This window comes from Balaenoptera borealis, assembly GCF_965194805.1.
Source record: "Balaenoptera borealis genome assembly, chromosome: 10".
In the NCBI taxonomy this organism is placed as follows: Eukaryota; Metazoa; Chordata; class Mammalia; order Artiodactyla; family Balaenopteridae; genus Balaenoptera; species Balaenoptera borealis.
Genome location: NC_138874.1, coordinates 14,392,020 through 14,412,973, shown reverse-complemented (window position 1 = coordinate 14,412,973; position 20,954 = coordinate 14,392,020). Strand labels below are relative to the sequence as shown.

The window sequence follows — 20,954 nt, the reverse complement described above, 5'->3', positions numbered from 1 at the left end:
GTGTTTCGATGCAGGAGGAGGGGGAGCTCCTGTGGGTTTTACGCAGATACTCGACTTCTCTGTTTTGAACTTTAAGGGGGTCCTTCTGGCCCCTGGGCAGAGGGCCGCGCGGATGATACCAGGAGGAAACGATGGTGTGAGTGACATGTCCACCCCTCCACTGCAGGGCCGGGGGCCGGGCAGAGCCGGGTGGCCAGGGCCACGTGCCAGCTGCGGCCCCAGGCAGGCGTGTTTACTAATGGACGGGAGGGTGCCAGGGGGGACTCAAGGGTGAGTGACCCCCAGGCTGCCGGTCACACACTTTGCTAACGGGATGCCCCTATGGACACAGGGAAACCCCAGAGCAGGGTGGGCGTGCACGGGGGGGAGGATGGCCAGCTTATCTCTTATGTGGCATTTGAAAACTTCTATTAAGTACAGATTATAAGTATACCTGTCTTGTACAGAAGCTGGATTCTTAGTGTAGTGTATCAACTTTCTAGGGAACTTTAATAGAAGCCAAATATCAAATGATGCTTCTGACCAAATTACCTTCTCCCCAAAAGTGTATCCTTTCCTGAATGTTGTCTAAACATCATTTCTGCTCTGTTAGAAACAAAAATATGCTCTTATACGATGAATTCTACAAAATCAAACAAACGGTGATAATGTACGTTTTCCCCCGGGGCAGCATGAGATGCTTCCCAGAAACCTCTCGTAGAGACATATCAAAAATACTTGAAATCAAAGCACTGATATCTACCAGCAAAGTGTGGGATTTCAGAGAACAGTCCGTTAAAATACACAAAACATTGCTTTATGCACTTTTTTTTTAAAGGGAAAAAGAAGCACTCGTTTTTAGAAAGAAAACTTTTCCGTGTATTTTACAGCCCGGAAGTCCCATACACTGGAGATATGGGGAGGAAAGGGACCCAGGGTTCAGAACTAGGGGGCAGCGTGGGTCTGTTAGGCCTTCAGCCAGGCCATCGCGGCCCCCCGCCCCTCTCTCTCTCTCTCTGTCTCTCTGTCTCTATCTCGGTTGACTCACCTAAAAGATAAAGAGGTGGCATGTGTTATTTCTGAGGTCCCTTTCCAGTTCTCTTTAATTTCCTCTAATATGTGGCATTCAATGTATAAATATTTCGCCACTAAAAATTGGGACTTAATAGCAATAGCTAATATTTATAGAGTGTTTCATGTGTGCCAGGCTGTTGAGTGCTTTACAAATACTCACTTACGTACTCCTTATAAAACCTTATGAATTAAGTACTATTATTAATTTGCACTTTAGGGGCAAGGGAGACTGAGGCACAAGAAGGTTCGGCTCCTTTGTCTAAGTTCACTCAGATGGAGAGTGAGATTGATCTCCGGCCCCTTGGCTCTGGAGTCCATGTTAGGTTTTATCTGGATCCCTAAGCACAGTTAGTGCCTGAGGCTGCTGGAATTCAGGGATCTAAAGGTTCTAAAATGCATCCTAGCATGACAGGTAGAGGACCATCTCATTTGTGTAGGGTCATTGTGTACGAGAAGCAGGGAAGGATGAATGAATGGAGAAGTGGCCTCGTGGGGTCCTGCCTTGTCTGCCCCCCCAACCCTGGGTGTGCCCTGGGCGCCTGTTGCTTTAGGGAGACCCAGGTGATGACACACCTGCAGGCTCTTACATCACCTCACGTCCCTGGAGACCAGTTGAGAGAGAACCACTGGGCGGTTCCTGCCTCTGTTTTTTACACAGCTGCGTTTCCAGTTAGCCCCTTACAAGCCTCTTACAGAGACTGTTTGGAGAGGGTCGCGTGTGTGCTTGCGTGTGCATGTGGATTAGAGTTTACCCAAAGGGCAGGGGAGCTCCCAGTCAGAATAGCCGTGGGGCAGGTGCCTTAGAAGGATATCTGGGTTCATGTTGAGTAGTTAATGGTGAGACTAATTCATGGCGAGGCAAACTACGAATAAATTAAATACAGGAAACAGCGGTTTAAACTTACTCTCTTACCAGACTTTTTTCTGTTATTACCACCAGTCAGTGTAACTGGCCAGTCCCACCCTCTCTGTCTCCTGCTTGCTTCCCGCTAGAGCTACGTTACCTGCACCTAGTGGAGGCAGGAAGGGAGCAAAGGCGGGAAGAACCCGGATAGACAAGAGTGGGCCCAGGCGCCCAGTACCTGAAGCCCCTGGAAGACCGCGTAGCGTATAGGAGGCGCCTAAGAAACATTTGAATAAATGACTTGAAACTAGTGCTGAGCGGCACATGAAGCTCATTCTCTGAAGCTACCTACGTATCTTTTTTATTAAGTAGACAGAGAAAAGGTGGTTTTGCATTTAGGAGTTGAGAAATGACTTAATCACTTAATGACTTGGGTGATTTAAAACCACTGTGTGATTGCAATTCATAAAACCTTATAATTTGGTGAAAACATCCTTCAATCTCCCTCTCCCTCCGTCCCCCTCCGCCCCACCCTTCTTTTCCCTCCACACGCGTATCGACTATGTACTGTTCTGTTATCTATTGTAATTTCACCCATCAAGTCAGGGCCATCAGTCCATGGCAACAGGCAACATGTACACCAGTATCTTTCATGGCCACGGAGGCGTCCATGTGTTTGACCACTTTACTGTTAACGGTCATATAGTTTCTATTTTTTCTGCCATTATAAACTGTGCTAAATTGAGCGTATTTTCATTCCTGCTTGATTATTTCCTTGAGGTACATTTCTAGAAGTGGGAACTGCTGCATCAGAGGACAGGTGCTCTCAAATTGTCTGCCTCTTACAGGGCTTTCTAAACAGCAATCCATCTAGGTACATATGTCACTTTATACAAAGGATATATGCCCCAAACAAATTATTTTAGTAATTGTAGCTCAGATGATTCGAAAGGCTCACCATTTAAAAGAGACCTTTCTAATAGAGGGAAGGTATTCTTGTAAAAGGAGAACGTTGCCTCCCTAATGTGTTCATCTTGGAAGAACAGAACAAAGTGCCTTCTCTGCGGGTTCTGAAAGAGCATTGGCTCTAAACCTAAGGTGTGAGTCTCCTTTGGACCAGAGTCCAGGGGTGCGGAGCACAGAGACTCACTGTCGTAACGCTGCTTCACAGGTGCTCTAAAGAGAACTCCGGCAGGAGAAGATACTGATGCCGTGTGTGTGGCAGCCTTTAATACATGTCCTACGTTCGAAGGCAGCTTGTCCTGGTGGCCTTATTGATCGTGGGTCTTGGTACTCTCCACAGTTGCGAGATGTAGGCACGGATGCTTCTGGCCTTCTACAGGAGGCTGTCCCGTCTTTCCCCTTCCGGCGCAGGGCAGTCAGAACCCCAGACGTGGGGCGCACACTACTGTCCCCCACTATTCCTGGTCCAAACAGGACACACTCTCAGCTCAGCTCTGCCAAAAGTAATCTTAGGAGTAACACTGATGTGCTCTTGGCTTCTCCCCAGAGCTGTCTAGTGGTAGCTCTCTATCGCAGCCGCGTGAGGAAGGCTGGAGAGAAGAGGCCAAGGATTTCGTGGCCGTGCTCCCTGGCACCAGCCTTCCGGGGATGCACAGTAAGAGTTATTGCAGAGCGATTCACTTTTGTCCTCCTCGATGGTGCAGCCGCAGTCCCTGCTCTAAAATACCTGCCTGTGCTGTAATTCTGACTTGGACCTGTGCTCCGTGACAGTCTGCGTTCTGTGAAAGACGAGGACGCGGGTTCTGTGGTTCAGTGAGCGCCTGCGGAGCGCCTGCTACACTGATACGGCCCGGGGGCTGGGGAGCGGCCTGCTGTCTGCTCCACGCGAGCCCCACGGCCGGGCCACCAGGCCCAGCTCCCCGCCGAAGCACCTCAGCAGTGCTTCCTTGGTGTAGACGGGACGCCGCTGGCGGAAAGATGGTGACGCACAGCTCAAGGAGATGTGTTTTGTTTCTAGTAATACCCGCCGGGCGGCAGAGGTCTGGATGGACGAATACAAAAACTTCTATTACGCAGCAGTGCCTTCTGCCAGAAACGTCCCGTATGGAAAGTAAGTGTGACTCGCGCCCTCTCTTGCTGCTTTGCCTGGGATCCGTGTGTGTGTGTGTGCGTGTGTGTGTGTGTGTGTGTGTGTGTCGGCGGGGTGGTCAGCCCACACCCCAAGCAGCGTTCTGTGGCCGGAGTTGAGAAGAGCCACCAGTTGTTAAAGGGGGACCCTGCCCAAGGCTGGCGAGGGCCCTCTCGGGAGGCGCGTGGGAGACAACGGGGTCCTGGGGACAGAAGTGTGGACGGTCCGGTCTCCACCGCCTGCCCCAGCTCCTGTCTCATCGGCAGATTCCCAGCTTTGACGTAGAGCCCGTCTGTTCTTTCCATTTATAAAGAAATCTTGTTCCCTTCTGCAGTATTCAGAGCCGACTGGAGCTCAGGAAGAAACTTAGCTGCAAGCCTTTCAAATGGTACCTGGAAAATGTCTACCCAGAGCTAAGGTGAGGCCCCGGGGCCGGGCTCTGCCAGCGGGCGCGGGGCCTGGAGGAGGTGGAGTGCAGACCATGCTCGGGGCGAGAGGCTGGAAGCGGGGCCCCAGCGCTGTCCCCAGGCCCCCCGAGCACGGGCTCCCTGAACTGCCGCTCTCCGGGGCCCCCCCTCCCGTTCCTCACAGACCTGGAAACCCTCCCAGGTGTCACCTCTTGCAGCTCGTCCCCCTGGTGAGATGACGGGGCTCCGTGAGTGGCCAGAGGGGGGTTGCCCTGTGCCTCCCAAGGGGGTGCCCTGTGCCTCCAGCCCTCAGGCCCTCCCTGCCCGGGCCTCACCCTCCCGGCTCCTCTTGCCCTGGAGACCCCAGGCTAAACCAGCTCCATCCCCTCCCCGCCTGTGGGCCAGCGGGCGACAATGCCCAGCAGAGGCCCGGAGGATGGCCTGCCCAGGGTGCCCCCTCCCCCAGGCTGGTTGTGACCTCATGTGTCACGGGAATAACCATGCTGGCCCCCTGCTTCCCTCCACGAGGACTGATGACACAGCAATACTCCTGAGCTGCCCTCTACACCTGGCCTGTCCTTTTAAATGACTGCCCGCCCGCTCGAGGCCTGAGGGAGCGCTGGTGCCCATCAGAGGACCTGCCGGTCTGCGGGCTTCAGGCTGCACCTGAACTTCATCTACTTAAGGGGCTGGCCAGACGGGTTTTGCCTCGAAGCGGCACATTCCTTTTTCTGAATACTCCAGCGCACTTTATAGCAGGTCACAAATCTCGAGCACGGGGGCTGTGACTGCAGGAGTCTCCACCATCCTCTTGTGCGCTGACGGGCCCTTCAGAGCCCTTGTCGAAGAGATTTGTTTGAGAGTCAGGTCCCGCGGCCTGTCCCCTGCTGTTCACGCCCATCGCTCTTCGGCTCCCTCTGCTTTTAAAGGGAAGCCGCGACCCCCCTGCCCTGGGAAGGACGTCACCAGTGGGACGCCCCTGGTCATTGCCTCTCCCCTGGTCGACCAGAGGCTTCACCGCAGTGGGCTGTAGCCCCTCATGGCGCCCACTTCGCTTTTGCTGTCACCATGGCCTGTGACTTGCTGACGAGACGCCCGATGCAGTGACGTTAAAGCACAGTTTGGCCCTGAGGTCCCCTGTGATTTGGGGCGACTTTGGGCCCTGCACCACCTGAGACCACATCTCAAGCGTTCACACCACGGCAGTGGGTGGACCTGCTGCCCTGTCCATGCCGGGCAAGGGGGACGCCAGCCTGATGTTCGTGTGCGTCAGTGACACTTGCTGCCGTCCACCGCCTGCTTCCTGTGGGCCCGGCTGAGTGCCAGGGTGCGGTGCTCCACGGCTCTCGCGGCGGCCCTGCGGGGAAGGACCGTGCGAAGAGGGCACGGGGCTGGAGAGGACGAGTCTGACTGTCGCACGGCTGGTCCGCAGCCAAGGCGGGGCTTGGGGTCGAAGCCTGCCCCGCCCCCCGTTGTGCTGCCTTGCTGTTTGTACCAGGCCGCCTGACAGACCCACCTGTGGTCTCCCCTCTATTAGGTAAAGGCCAATCCTAAGTCTACTGGAAAGTTCCAGGCAGCAGGATCTGACCACGTTAACTGCTTTCCTAAATGACTGTCAACAACTAACCCTGAAGAGACAAGGGGCTTTTTCTTTCCCGATAACTGTCCCTGGTACGAGATAGAAAGAATGCTTAGACTTAAAACCTGCACTTAGGGTTAGGAGTCGAGAGGCTCAGAGCCGTGCTGTCTCAGGGGCACGGCCAGGCCTGCGCTGGGGGCACGTAGCCTGGTGGCAGCCTTCTTGCCGCCCGGCCCCGTCGTGAGACACGGGCTCTGAGCACGGGGGGTGGGGGGCAGGCACGGATCCCGCGGCCCCCCGAGCCCAGCGAGTGACTCTCTCCTTGGCTCCAGGGTTCCCGACCACCAGGATATAGCTTTTGGGGCCTTGCAGCAGGGGACCAACTGCCTGGACACTTTGGGACACTTTGCTGACGGCGTCGTCGGAGTTTATGAGTGTCACAACGCTGGGGGGAACCAGGTATGTGCACGGGGGCACCAGGGAAGGGGGCCCGAGGCCGCGTGTCCCGCTGCCACCCTCCTCCTGCGATGACTGCCCCATCACAGCCAGCCTCGGGGCCAGAGGGGACATCCTCCTGGAGCTGCCTTCCGCCTTGGGCGGGCTGGGCTGCGGCTGCAGGGCCACGTGGCCTCCCCTCCCCATCGCCGTCCTGCCCGGCCGTGTGCTCACCCCGGGGCCCCTGTCTGCGTCGGCACCTGCCCGTGTCCCTGCTCACAGACGCTTAACCACGGCCGCCAGGGCTGCCTGTTAGATGACAGAAGCTTAGATCTGAAACGCCCACCTCCTTGGTCCTCGTAGAAAAGGAGGGAGGTAAGTGAGGGCTTGACAGGCCCAGCCGTGGCCTGCGTGTCCCAGAAGAACAGGGCTCTAGAAGGCGCTTTTCCCCTGAGACAGTGACAGGTGTTTGGTAAAATGAGGGCCTCGTACACAGAAATGGCCGGGCGATGCTGGGTACGCTCATCTCCTACTCTCGGGGGGCCTGCCGTTTTACACAAAGGCACTTTAACTCAGTGTATCCCAGAGCCTCCTGTAAATAGAACTGTTTCTAAAGAGGGCGCCTGCCTTTGTGTGAAGTTGGCTGTTCCCCATCCTCCCGAGGAGCGTCTGGGCAGACGGCAGCCCCGGACTCTTGGCCCCCTGTCTCTTCTTGGTGGTGCTGTCTTCGCAGCTGCCCGGCGTGGCCCAGGCCTGGTAGATTAGACAAGCGCGGCACGGGGAGGGGGCAGCCCCCATTCGGCTCTGGCCGCTGTCCCAGGCAGATGACCTCCCTGGCTCTCGGCTCTTCTGGGAAACACAAGTCCCAGGTCCCCTGCCCGGAAAGCCTAATTTCATGAGTCTGGGGTCAGAGAGCATCAGGGTATTTGAAAGCCCCCAGGGTGGGTGACCCCACATGAGGGCTGGGCAGGGAGGGCTTCCCAGCCGGAAGGATGCAGGGGCAGGTCACAGCGAGGTGGTGTGCCGCTTCCGGCCCCGCCTTTCCCCGAGGACCGGTCTGGGCCAGCGAGCCGCTTCCGAGATCAGGCCGCCCGGTAGTCCTTTGTGTGCCGACAAGAATGTTCTAGATCTGCACCACCCAGCACAGTGGCCACCAGCCCCCTGTGGGTGGTGAGTGTGACAGGATGTACAGTTCTCACTTTAACTGTAATTTGCTTAGCCACGCGCAGCTGGGGCCCCGGGGAAGCATCCTGTGGAGGTAGGAAGCCAGCCAGGGCCGCAGCGGTTGCTCCAGGTGGCCCCCTCGCGAACCTTCCAGAGCGAGTCCCGTCTGAACCGAGGGCAAGTGGGCCCCGGGGATGAGAAGCGAGGGGTAAACGGCATTTTCTTACAGAAAATCGGGCCCGTGCTCCGGAAGAATAAGGTGTGTCATGTGGTTTCTCGCTGGGCCTCAGCAGACACACAGGAAATGGAGAAATTTAAGAGTGGCAGCTCAAAAAAGCGTTTCTTAAATATTCATGCACTTTATTTTGCAAATTCAGATCACTGAAATGCGCCAGAAGAAGAAAGTGACAGCTATCTCTGCTGTTTGCAGAGCTGAGTTAGTTTTCCTAGAATTCAGTGTACAGCCTGCTTTAAAATAATGAAGCACGCCGTAGCAAGAAGGTTGTAGAAACATTCAGACGTGCGCTTTCACTGGGGATCAGCAAAGCCCCCAATGCCTTCCAATACCCGCTTCCAAGAACAACCGAAAACCCGTCTCCGTACAGAGTCCCACCCACCACTCGTCTTACCCAAGTGGGGACGGGGTCTTTTTGTCACTGGTTCACACAGATGGTCTGCTCCTTCCTGGGACCTCTGTGGTACCCTGTGGTGCTTTGAAAGCACCCCATTCCGCCCCACCCCACTGTGGAAGGACAACATCGTGGAAGACTGGAACCAACCCTCAGGGTCCGGCATGTGGCCCTTCTGAGAAGGCTCTGCAGACTCAGAGCCAAGAGCCCCCCAGGGACAGGCGGGCACAGGTGTGCACAGGGCTTCCAAGTTTGGGCAACGGTGGAAAACAGACCAGGCAGGTTCTTCTACTCCAGGACCTTTCCGAGCCTTTGGTAGACTGCTAGTGAATCTGCAAGAGAGACACGGGGTCCAAATGCAGTGTTTCCCAAATTTACTTGACCTAGAACCAGCTTTTCATAGAATTCCTCACAGAGTACACTTGGAGAAACCCTAATTAAAAGGTGAGAAAGTTGAAGCTGAGGGGACTGCCCAGTCTGACTCCCTGTTAGGGGACAAGGAAGCCCGCCCACAGGCCAAGGGGCTTGCCCTTCCTCTCCTGGACGGTGGCCTGAGCCCACACCTCCCAGCTGGACCTGTGTCTCACCGCTGGCTGGGGGAGGGGTGCGCGTGTGGCCTCCAGGTGTTAATGCTTTCTTTTTTTTTTTTTTTTAAGATTTGATGAAAGTTCATAATAATGCAATTGACAAGGAAATTTAGTTATTTCTGAGATATACATTTTAAAGTAATAACTAGAATTATCACTTCTAACATTATACCAGAACATATAAGATTTTTAGAAATTTCATGTAATGTCTGAAACATTTATATTAACATATTTCCATACAAATAACCGAAAGAAAGTTTATATTAGTTGTTTTTTTGACATGTATACACTGATGTGTATAAAATTGATGACTAATAAGAACCTGCAGTTAATGCTTTCTTGATACCAGAGCATCTGCTCCAAGGTGATTCAGGTGCTGAGCAGTGAGGCTTCTCAGAACGTTCTGTATTCCTTCCCTTAGCTCTGTCCCCTGAGGACAGAAAAAAGGAAAACCTCTCCCTAGCACTTAATCGTGCCTAACATTACATGACACAAGCACGAGTGTGATACCCGCTCTCCCACGGGGGAGGAAGCCTCCAGAGGGCAGGGCCTGGCCTGTGTGTTCGCTGCCAGGAGTCTGAGTCATTGCAGGCGCTCAGCGGACAGTCAACTGGGTGGATGAACGGACAGACGGATGGACAGATGACTTGCAGCAGCTTTCCTGGGCGTACAGCAGAAGCGGCGCATGGGGAGGGCACCCCCTGTGGGATTCTGAGTTGGAAGAGGCCTCGCTTCTTCTAGATCCTGAGGGCTCACGTGGGTTTTATCCCTTTGCAAGGGTTCAGTCCTCGAGTGACGGTCAGAAGCCTCACCCTCCTGTCTCCGCCGTAGCCCTGCCCAGAGCAGGCTCCCTCCCTCCTCTCCCGCCTTCTACCCTGTGATCCCACTCACCCATCGTGTCCCCTCCCCAGCCTCCTGCCCTTTCAGATGCTCTTGTTTAGTGTTCAGAATAAGTAGTTCTGCTCTCAGCTCTTAAGGGATGTGTGTCTGTTTTTTAAGATCATAGGCAAGTTATTTCAGCACTCTGTGGCTCAGTTTTCTCATCTGTAAAATGGGAATAATAATAGCTTCTCACAGGGCTGTCATTGAAAGGGCTTAAAACAGTGCCAGGCACATCATAGGCACCCAGGGTACAATACCTGGATCCATTCCCGGGGACCTCGCAGAGCTTCCCGAGCGTCGGTAGGCCAGCTTAGTGCTCAGTGACGAGGCTAAAGGTGCCGCACGTGGTTTGTAATTTCACACGTGACAAGCCGCAGTCACAAATGCTGTTTCCAAACCACACCTGTGTCGGGGCAGAGTCATTCCAAGGAAATGTTGACCCTGAACTGTCCACCTTGTGGGTAACCAAGCTGGAGCTGCAGCGTTCACAGCCCACAGCTAATGATGGAAGATGGGGTGTGGAGCTCTAACCTGCGTTTGGGCTGAAGTTCTTACTACTGCTGGCCTGGTGCTCAGTTAGTTATGAGGTTCCCCGGCACCCCCGGTTGGAGACTTGCTCTTAGGCGCAAAGTCCTTTGTTGGCCCTGAGCTGGTCAGGGCTTCTGAAGCCTGTTCCCCGCGTGCCGTCCCCTCTGGGGCCCTTCCTTGCTGCATCCTTCACCCCGCAGCCCCGCGGGCCGAGCCCTGACCTTGGCTTTGTGTTGCAGGAGTGGGCCCTGACAAAGGAGAAGTCGGTGAAGCACATGGACTTGTGCCTGACCGTGGTGGACCGGGCGCCCGGCTCCCTCATAAAGCTGCAGGGCTGCCGGGAGAACGACAGCCGGCAGGTAGGTGCCGGCCGGGGACCAGCCCAGGCCCAGCTCCCCTGTCCGCCCCCAGGGCCTGGATCACAGCAGTGGGGCTGGGTGTTCACAGGCGGCACCTTTTGACTCGCGCTGTTCCGCGTCCCCGCGTGGAGCCCCTGGCGAGCGCTGGGATGCCTGAGGGGCGTGGCGCACGGGCTGGTGCTTCTGCCAGGAGGTCACCGTCCTGGTTATTCCTCCCCCTCTGCATCTGTCTGTTTATGTTTGGTCTGTCCTCTAACAGGCTGCAGAGGCAGGGCTGTGCTTTGAGGCTGCGTGTTCAGCTCCTGCGCGGGTCTGTAAGGGCCTCCCCGGGCTGGGCACTGGGGCAGGGGGGGTCCCGACACCAGAGGCGGCTCCCCTCACCCTGGCGGCCAGCTGAGCCGGGCGGGGCCCTTCCTCAGACGCGGCCCTCGTGCCCAGGCGTGGGTACTGCGCCCAGAAAGGCTCTGTCTGGTGATGCCCGAGAGCACCCAAGGGACGGGGATGCTGGTGGCCAGTGTGCGTGGGTCAGCAGGCCACCGACCCCCGCATGGAGGCACAGACCCCCGGTCCAGGAGCGGGGGGGCCCAGCGGTGTCCCTGGCCCCTGGCTTCTCCGTAGCTGGAGGAGCCCAGCCAATGCACCCTGCCAGGAGCGGTGCTGGCCCGAACCAGCCAAAGTTCAGCTCTGCTTTAGAGATGAAAATGTATGACTGTCCTCACGAGAAGTTAATGGAACACTGACCTACAAACCAGCCTAGAAAAGGTATTGAGGTTCATGATAATGTCTCCAGAGGGGGTGCTTCACCCCGGTTCACTTCCATGGCTGATGAACCCCCAAGCCCGAAAGGAAGACCTGTATTTATAAAAATATATATAAAGAGGCCTTTATTTCTGAAGCCAGAGGCCTGCTGTGGCTTATTTCCGATTATGTTCTCATTCTCCTCCCCACACCACTGGCCGTTTTAAAGAGAAATTCCTCGTGTTTTTGTTTATTCATTAAGTATTTTTCCTTTTTAAGTTTACAAAATTGTAAACGATTAAGGTGCAACTGGATGAGACATTACACGCACACTCGTGTTACTTTTTTCCAAACGGTTCAGAACGTATGTTTACCTCTTTGGCTGCTTTTCTCTGACCTGCGCCCTGGGGGTACCTTGGGGGCAGAGCCTTTCTTGGGCCTAGGGGGAGTGGCTAGTGCAACCCCCAAAGGACCTTCCCACGTGCCCACACGGGAGCCGGGCTTGTCCTCTTCTGTCCCTCCTCACGAGACACACGCATCTGGGGAAACTGAGGCCCGGGGCTGGCTGGAGCCAGGAGCCCACGTGGGCGTCCCACCCACCACTCCTTTCACAGAAGGGAAGCTGAGGCCCAGAGCCTGGGGTCCTCTCCAGGGTCCCCCAGGAGCACCGAGGCCCACACCAAGGTCCCTTGCTTGGGGCCCAGTTGTCAGGAAACACTTGCAAAGGGCCGTCTCTCCTCTGTCCCCCCCGCCTGGTTCCGGATGCCCCCCACCCTGTTCTGCGGAACCCCAGCAGGTCCCTAAATGCCCATCTGTGTTGACAGCTGTGGCACCCAAGTGAGAAGGAGGGGCTGGTAAACACGGAGGCCACTGTCCCCGGCCCCAACCTCCTGGGACCCGTGTTGGGTGAGCATGGCGCTAGGCCAGGTGCCCTGCCCTGGGTGTAAGGGCCGGGGCATCTAGGGTAAAGGAGGGATAAAGTGATGACTTTATCTGGCTCCAAACCTTTGTTAAGAACAGACAGACGCTCCATCTCTGGAGTGGTCTCCTTTAGTGACAGCTTGCTGTACGTCAAGGGCTGACATGTTCCTGCCGCCGTCCAGTTCTCACCCTGAAAGGCTCACGTCATAAGAGGGAGAAAGGCCTGCAAACAACGAGCTCTTCTGGATGTGTGGCGTACATAAGTGGGGATCTCTTAAACTGTCAACCCCGAGCCCTTCCTTGCCTGGTAGAGAAGGTGTGGCCCTTTCAGTAGAGCCTCTGCATTTGGGAATCCGCCCACCCCACCACAGCCCTCTGGGCCCTGGGCTCCAGGCTGCCGAGGCCGCCTCCCACGGACGGAGCTGGGGTTTGGGCGTTTCTGAGGCCCTCCATCTGGCTGATGCTGTGACACAGGCAGAGCTCCCCAGGGAACGGAGTCAAAGTCCACCCATTCCAGATTCTTTGTCAAACAAGCCCTGGCCACTCAGTGACACGTGGATGTCGGCAGCACAGACACACTTCACATGACAGAGCAGGAGGAATGACAGCAAAGACGGCACAGGAATGAAGGAGGAGGTGATGGGCGGTCCCTCTCCCCGTGCCCATCAGATTGCACTGCGTTTCACTGTTGGTGAAAGCTCCAGGCCGGCCGGCAGGCTGGCTTAGCAAGCGTCCCCGGGTCCCCACGGGAGCATCCTTGCAGCGCCCCGCCCTGCCTTGCTCTGCCTCCTTCCCACCCCATTCACTTGCCCTTTGAGAGGGGGCTCCTCAGCTAGTTCTGCCTCGAAGCTGCACTCCTCTTGCCAGTTGGAACACTGGGTTTCCAAGCACGTCTGTGTGTTTGTGTTAGGTGTGCGTTTGCAGAGTCAAGGGCGAAAGGAAAGCAAGAGTAAGAAAATGTAATTCCACGATGTCCAAATGATTTGCAAAAATACCAACGGGAAGGAGCTTCTGTGCATACAGTGTAAAAAATTAACTAGAATCACAGACTGCATTAATGAAGGGAGAGCTTTTGTAAGAAAAAAGCATGTCACTTTTTTTTTTTTTTTGGAAAGAACAAACATTAGAGATTTTTACGTGGGGATAAGCAACAGCGTGAGAGGCCCTCAGGTTTCCCACGGCTGGGCTGTGGGCTTGTTGGCTGGTTTGCCTGGCTGGTTTGGGTTTAGTGGGGCACAGGTGCGTACCCACGGGAGTACGAAGGCGCTACGCCCTGGACTGTACAGGTGGCCCACGCAGGACTCGGCAGGTAGCGCCCAGGGACTCAGGGTAGCTGAGACGGGCTTCCACACCCACCAAGGTGGAGCGGGTGGAGAGACAGACAGTGGAGAGAGGTGGGTTCCGCAGAAGGGCATTCTGTCCACACGAGCATCCCTTTCCCTCCCATTGGCCTCACCCCACCCCTCGGCGCAGCACGAGGCCCTACGTGTAAGCGGGCACGCTGAGGGGCCTGGCCCCGGCACCGGCCTCAGCGGGGCTGCCTTCCACAGCCAGGGGCAGGCAGCCTGGGCCCTCCTGGAGCTGGCCTGGTTCCTGTGGCTGCTTCCTCGAGGGGAAGTATCCTCAGATGAGGCCTTCTTGTGAAAGAATGCCAAGTCCCTGCAGGAAATTCCCCCATGTGTCGAGTCCTTAAGACTGAGGAGGGGCGGGGGCCCAAGCATGGGGCTTGGACGAGGAGATGCCCGAAGAGGGGGAAGGATGGGGCAGGGAAGCGGTCTCCAGCAGGGCCCGGAGAGGAGGTCTGGGGCTGCAAACCAAGCGGAGAGTGCTGGTTTCTTCCTGGGCCCTCAGCAGACGCTGTTTTGTCCCCTTTTGTCCCCATGAAACAGGAGGGAAGGGGGCAGGGCACAACCTCTGAAAGAATGACATAGCCTGAGGACACAACATAAACTGATTAGAACCAAATGGGTCCAAGATGGTGGACAAGTCGACTTCCACTAGACCTTGAGCCCCAGTATACACTCACAGTAACACATCAGCAAGCTAAATGACACACCCACAGGTGCCAGGACAGTTCCAAGAGCGACCACAAGGGTCAAAGAGAGGGCGGCGGCCCAATTCCTGGAAATCCCCGCCCCTTCCCCAAAACAGCTGGAGTATCCCTCTCACTCCTTAGCCTGTGAAATTACCCACCCCTGTAAGAACGGACAACCCCAAACCCTGGTGCCACTTCCGCCTTCTGAGATGGCCCGCACTCTGTCTGTGGAGTGTATTTCTCTCTAAGTAAATCCACTTCTTACCTATCACTTTGTCTCTCGCTGAATTCTTTCTGTGATGAGACATCAAGAACCTGGGCTTCCTTAAGTCCTGAAACCAGGCGTGTGATCTCAGTTGGAAGACCGTGGGTTTTGGCCGGGTTGGAGTTCCAGCCGCACAGGTTCAGGTCCCGGTCAGGGTCTTGGCCGGGTTCGAGTCCCGGACACGTGGGTTCACGTCCCGGTCTGAGGTGCGTGGTTTCACCCGGGCTGCTGCGGATGCCCGTCCGTCCTGGTCCGAGACCTTGTTGTGAGGGCAGCCGGCAGACCCTGCGGGCAGCCCCGCTGCACCCTCTCCTGGCGGCGCCCCTGCTGTAAGGTGCTCTCCTGTCTTTTGCAGAAATGGGAGCAGATCGAGGGCAATTCCAAGCTGCGGCACGTGGGCAGCAACCTGTGCCTGGACAGCCGCGGGGCCCAGAACGGCGGCCTGAGCGTGGAGGTGTGCGGCCCGGCGCTGTCCCAGCAGTGGAAGTTCTCGCTCAACCTGCAGCAGTAGGGAGCCGCCCGCGTCCTCCCGCGCCGTCGGGCCCCACGACGAGCCCGACGTTATTGATTCTGTTTCTTAAACTTTCCGAGAAACTATATACCTCAGTATTCCATCACGGTCTGAAGGTCGGAGGACCTCGGCGCGGGGCGGGCGGCACCGGAGCGGCGAGGAGGGGGAGCTGGCCCACCCCGATCCCGGGCCCCGCCGTCCCTGCCCGCCCAGCGCCACGCGGATGGATGCGGAGCCCCACGCCGGCGGGCAGCAGGATCCGGAGGGAAGGGGCGGCGGCCGCAGCACAGCGAGCGGAGCTCTCCAGCCTCCACTTGGATCCGCCGACGGCACGTCCGGTTTCCATCCCGGTCACGGTCACGGTCATGGTCACGGCGTTTGCCCTGCCCCGCCCCACCCTCCCAACTGTCTTCTCGGCGCAGACCCCCTTCCACGTGGCGTACCTGCTCTCTTTGGATATGAACTTTGCTGTGGTGGGACACTGCACACAGACATATATGAAGAAAGAATGTACGGTCAGTTCCTATGGTTTCTGTAGGTCACCCTCATCCTGTAAGTTGTCCACAAAGCAGATCACAGCGTGAGGAGGAGGGGCCGAGCCCTTCGGGGCTGGAGGGAGGAAGCGCCTCCTTTGCCCCCGGAGCCTTATAGGTGGGTAGGTCCTGCTGTGGCCGCCACCCCGGGAGGGTAGCCCTGCCCCGAGGCCCAGACCCCGGCGGCATCTCGGTTTGGCTTCAGCTGGGAGTCATGTCATGCTCTGTGTCGGAATCCACTTTTCGTGCCCTTGGTGTCTATAAACCCTGAATGGGTTACTTAATTTGACAAATTACTGCTTTGGGTCTTTGTAAATTAAATTTCTTTTCTCTAAGGATAAAATGAATAAAAAAGAATCTGCCAGCTCCCGGTGATGGTGGGACGCTGTCACAGGCAGCATTGGGTTCACGGTGAGGACCCTGGTGTGCTAGCACCACTGTCAAGGTCACCTGGGCCCAGTCCTGCCTGCCTCAGGGGCTTTGGGTCAAGAATTAGGAAAAGTGAAAAACAACACCTGCTCAATGACGCTGAGGATTCAGGGCACAAAACAGGAGCTTTGTGGCTTAGGAGGCTTATGTCAGTATAAACCACAAGACGGTCGTGAACTGAAAGTAAAGCAGGAAGAGTGGCCTGGGCGCTGCCCTGACACCCAGGCGTGTCCCCGCAGAGCCCTTCTTGCCTCCGAGGTGCCCACACGCAGGGGTAGCCCAGCCGAAGACCCCACGGGGCACCCCGGTCACTCTCGTGGTCACTGCCCTCCTGCCTTCCTGCGTCCCCCTCACCCAGCCCTTTGTCACACAGATGCCCAGTGTCCAAGAGGCGTCACACGGGCACACCTTCAGGCCCCTCTGGGAGGGCCTGGCAGGTCACAGAGAAGTGGCCCCAGAAGGTTCTGCCAGGTTGACACTTGGCCAAGTGCAGCTCTCTCCTGCCTATTTCTTCTAGGAAAGGGGACGTTGGTCTTTCTTCCTCCACTGCAGAAGCCCCCCATGTGTTTGCTTTATGACAGTGGGCTCGGGCCTGGAGGCGTGGCTGGGTGACTTTGTCCTGCATCTTTTTGCCCCCTGCCGACCAACCAGGTGTATTTTCAGTGGACCAGGAGGCCGTAGCTGGATTAACTCGGCACAGCTCTATCTTCAGAGGCTGATCGTGGCCACCAGTAAGCTCTTAGGGAGAGTCCTGGGAACCTGTGCAAGGCTGCTGAACACAGGTGGGGCAGGAAGCAGTCACCCAGCCCCTGGGTTCCGGTGTCAGGCTACTTCTACTGTTAGGAAGAAAATCCCATGGATGGAAAACAAATTTGGCTTTAAAGTAACACAAATTTTAATCAGGTTCTTGACAAATTCTTTCTTGCCCACACACCTCCACCCCACCCAGAAGTCTTACCAACATTTGTACCATTGAGATGGGTCCCCCTGGGCCCTTGGGGGGCAGCTCCCCATCCCTGAGGTGGTAGGGTTGGCGGCCTTGGATGGTGTGGGCGTTGTGAGCTGAGGTGGGCTGGGAGTGCTCCCTTGGGTGAGCTATGTTTACATGACACAGTGTGCCAAAGTGACTTAACTGTGGCTGCATTACTTTTTAGTCATCGGGACTGTCCCCCTCTCCCACTCTTGTTTTTACAAGTAAAGATTCTTTCCTAAAAGCCCTTGGAGCAAAGCCTGGCGAAGTTAGTTGTCTTCTCTGTGCTGGTCTTTCTTATGTCTTCATAAAAGCTAAAATGATGGTATCTGTGAGTATGTTTTGCAAATTCAAAATATAGTTTGGTAATTTTTTTTTCCAGTTGATTTTTAAAAAGAACTGCTGTACAGAGCTTGTACTTCGTCCATTTTATAGATGGAAACCATCCTTGAAAATTGTTTAACTTAAATAAAGAGGAGATACTTTATAGATACGCTCTGCTGGCGGCCGCAGTCACTCTTGGTCTTTATAGGATGGACGTGACCGGTGTTTGGGGACTGATTATGGTCTGTGTTGGGAGAGGGGTGCTGCCCAGTTACCATATCTTATCACACTTTTAAAATGCGTTCACCTTTTACTGCTGCACCTTTTGATGTTTATTCTTATTTGTAATAATAACCGTTATCATCTGTGGAGTGTTTATGATGTGCCAGGCCCCACTCCAAGCACTTAAATACATCCTTCTTGTCTTCTCACAGTAACCTGGGAGGTAGCTTAACGGGCTGCATTTTACAGTTGGCTGGGGAAGCTGGTGCTTGAAGCTGCTGGCCTGCCCAAGGTCACGCCACTCCTAAGTACTCCCCTGGCCAGCCCCAGGCGCTGAGAGCCAAAGCCTGCCCTCCAAACCAGGGCAGGCGAGAGGCTGAAGGGCCAATATCATCACAGCTTTTAGAGTATTTTAAATCCTTATACTATTTACCAGTTACCCGGGCTCTCCAGTTCCATCCCAGGCAAACTTGAGTCCTTGCCCCTCTTCCTGGGCCTTTAAAAATACCTTCCTTTGGACAACCCCATAGGTGTGTCAAGGAAACACAATACTGACCAATTCTTTAGCAGTTTGGGTTGCAACTGGGGAGGCTGAAAAGATGGCCCCGATGAGTGTCTTGAACCTTCTGGAGGCCCTGTTTCTGCATCCTCTTTCTCCATTATTTGAGACAACCAAAATTTGCTCCGCTGCCATCTGAGAAACAGGAAGAGCTCTTAGCATAATTGTGCAGTACCCATCAGAGGCCTTTAGGAATTGTGCGCGTGTGTGTGTGTGTGTTTCCTGCTTTGACAACAGGGATTTTCTGAGAAACTCTCTTATGTTGCCCTGATGCCCTGGAGACCTGAGAGCAGGGGGAACGTGTTAAATGCCGGAAGAAGAGGAAGAGCAGCGTGTCTGGCAGGCTCAGGGTGGGGCGTTTGGAGACAGGATTGGGTCAGTCTGGCCAGGGGTGGGGTCCCGCATGCTGAGGAAAGACTTTGGGCCGATTCTGGTGGGGAGGGGAGCTATATGAGCCTTGCGCTAGAGCAGGGAGGTTCAGATTTGCAAAAATATTTAGAGTAAGGGACCTCCCTGGCGGTCCAGTGGGTAAGACCCCACACTCCCAGTGCAGGGGGCCTGACTTCGATCCCTGGTCGGGGAACTAAGATCCGGCATGCATGCCGCAACTAAGAAGCCTGCATGCTGCAACTAAAGATCCCACACGCCACAACTAAGACCCGGCGCGGCCGAAATAAATAAATAAATATTTTAAAAAATATATTTAGAGTAAAATACTTAACCCACCTCGGCTCTTTGATTCTGCAGTATATTTCACGTTTTAAAAAATATTCAGCCAGAAAAATAAGATGTTTGCACGCCCTCTTCTGTCCATGGACTTACCTAAAAGAAAAAAGAAAATCTTCTTCCTAGATGTTCTTACGTATTCCTGAGCAACTTACTAATAATACAATATATATGTATTTGATTTTATGTATTATGTGTGCCTGCACATGATAAACATCATGTTTCCAAAAGCCTTTGCATCTGTGGGGTCCCAAAGAAGTAATGAGAAATATTCCCCCAGCAGTTCCTGCCTGAGCACCTGCGGGCCTGGCCCTGGGTGCTGGGCAGGGGTTGTGGAAAAGACCGTCATGGTCCCCTACAGGTTACACCCCCAGGGGAGTCCAGCTTTGATCCAGACCTTGAACACAGGAAGATAGACTGAGTCACAGCAAGGTGCTGGCCTCCTGAAGGTCATGGAAGGAATCCTCGGGGTTGCCGGGGGCAGGGGGTGTGTTGAGGGGCAGCGGTTTGGTTCACCGTCGAGGGCCAAGATGTGAGAACTCAGAGTGGTGGTGCAGGCTCGCTGAAGAACTTCCAGAAATTAACTGTCCACGGTGCTCTTGAAGTGTGCAGAATTCTCTATTGAAGCACTTTCAGTGAAGAGTGTCAGAAATCCAACTGAACGGAGTATAAATTGAGAGACATTTTTTATCTCATGTGACAGGAAGGCCCAAGGTGACAGGATTCTGGGTTGGTCCTGGGATGTGACTTCATCGTGAGCAACTGCCTTCATCTGCCCGACGGCGCCCTCCCCCGTCCCCCCTAGACGCGGGACAACCCTCAGCGAGAAGGAAGCGTTTCCTGCTGCCCTGTGCATCTTTCTCCTTTCCTGCCCTCCCGCCAGCGCAGACGCCCCTTTCCCAGTGATCACCCCACCTGCCGAGAACCTCTCAGGCCCCACTGCCCAGAACCCGGTGCTCAGGTGCCAGGGCAGGGGGCAGCAGTCCCCTCCCAGCGCCACCATCCTGGGTCATGGGGTGGGGTCTGCCGGCGGGGAGGACAGGGACGGACAGCCGCTCGGGCGGGCGCAGCACCTGCCGCATTCGCCGTCCCTGAAAGCCGGCTGGAAGCGGCCGGACGGGCGGAGCGGCCACGCGGTCACAGGTTCCCGCGTCCTCGGTGGAAGGCGGCTTCACCCTGGTCCTCTGGCGTCTGCTGGCCACGTGGGGCCGCTTCGTTTTCAAGTGAGTGAGATGTATGGCTTGGGGTCGCAAGGACGAATGATACTGAGACGGTTATCAAAATATGTTTATAATATGTGTTTCTTAATGCGTTAAATAACGAGGCCTCATGTCTGGTAGCTGCTGTAATTTCAAAGTAGTGATGAGTGTAAGCAGTAGTTTGAAAAGTCTACAATGAATGTGATGTGAAGATACCTGTTATGTGCGTGTGTGTGACCAAGCTTCCAGTTAATTGGCTACACACGTTCAGTCGGAGGTAAAACAAAACAAAGCTTCTGGACCCCCTAGACTCTAAGAATCTCGGAGTAGAGGACACCTGTGACCCACAGCTGTGCTCTGGGACCAGCTCTGCGCCTCGGCGGGGCGTCTTCTCCCTGCGGGACAGAAGGAGATGGGGCAGCGTGAAGCAGGGGAGAACCGCAGGGCAGTCGGGAGCTGCGCAGGGCCCGAGCTGACCTTGACCCTGGGCCTGCCTCCAGCCTTCTTTCTGAGGGCCAAGTGGGACAAGCCTGTTGCCCAGGTTACCCACAGTGAGACTGTCCTCCTCCTGGTCCAGCGGGAGGGCAAGGAGCCCGGGCAGGACGCTTTCGGGGGTGAGTGGGGGGAGGCTGGCGCCAGGGAAAGCTGGTGGGGGTGGCGGCGGGGGGAGGGAGGCTTGGGGTGCAGGGCGAGCGCCGAGGGGCCCTCAACACCGTTCCTTCCTCGCAGCCCCCGGGTCACCACAGGAAAGTCGCTTCACCGGGTCTGAGAGAGGGGGCAGCTTGCTCGCCTCACAGGGTCACGGTCATGGTGAGATGCGGCACATGAGACGTGAGAGCATCCCCGGCGGGGCGGTCCTCACGGCGGGCGGGCGGTGGGCGCGTGCGGTCGTACAGGGCGGGGCCTGGACAGGGGCCAGGGGGGAGGCTTGTTACAGGTGCTGAGTTGCCCGCGACATGTCAC

At 55.7% G+C, this 20,954-nt stretch overlaps 1 protein-coding gene across 2 annotated transcripts in view; it reads left to right on the top strand.

Moving 5' to 3' along the window:
• The window catches only part of GALNT2 (polypeptide N-acetylgalactosaminyltransferase 2), a 179,046-nt gene extending 161,592 nt beyond the window's left edge, over nt 1-17,454 (top strand). For both annotated transcript variants that reach the window (XM_082339697.1, XM_082339696.1), the window contains exons 12-16: nt 3,879-3,971; nt 4,324-4,407; nt 6,308-6,434; nt 10,440-10,559; nt 14,874-17,454. In XM_082339697.1, the coding sequence (XP_082195823.1) occupies nt 3,879-3,971; nt 4,324-4,407; nt 6,308-6,434; nt 10,440-10,559; nt 14,874-15,029 (580 nt within the window). In that variant the 3' untranslated portion in view covers nt 15,030-17,454. The remainder of the gene's footprint in view (nt 1-3,878; nt 3,972-4,323; nt 4,408-6,307; nt 6,435-10,439; nt 10,560-14,873) is intronic.
• The last annotated feature ends 3,500 nt before the right edge of the window (nt 17,455-20,954 follow it).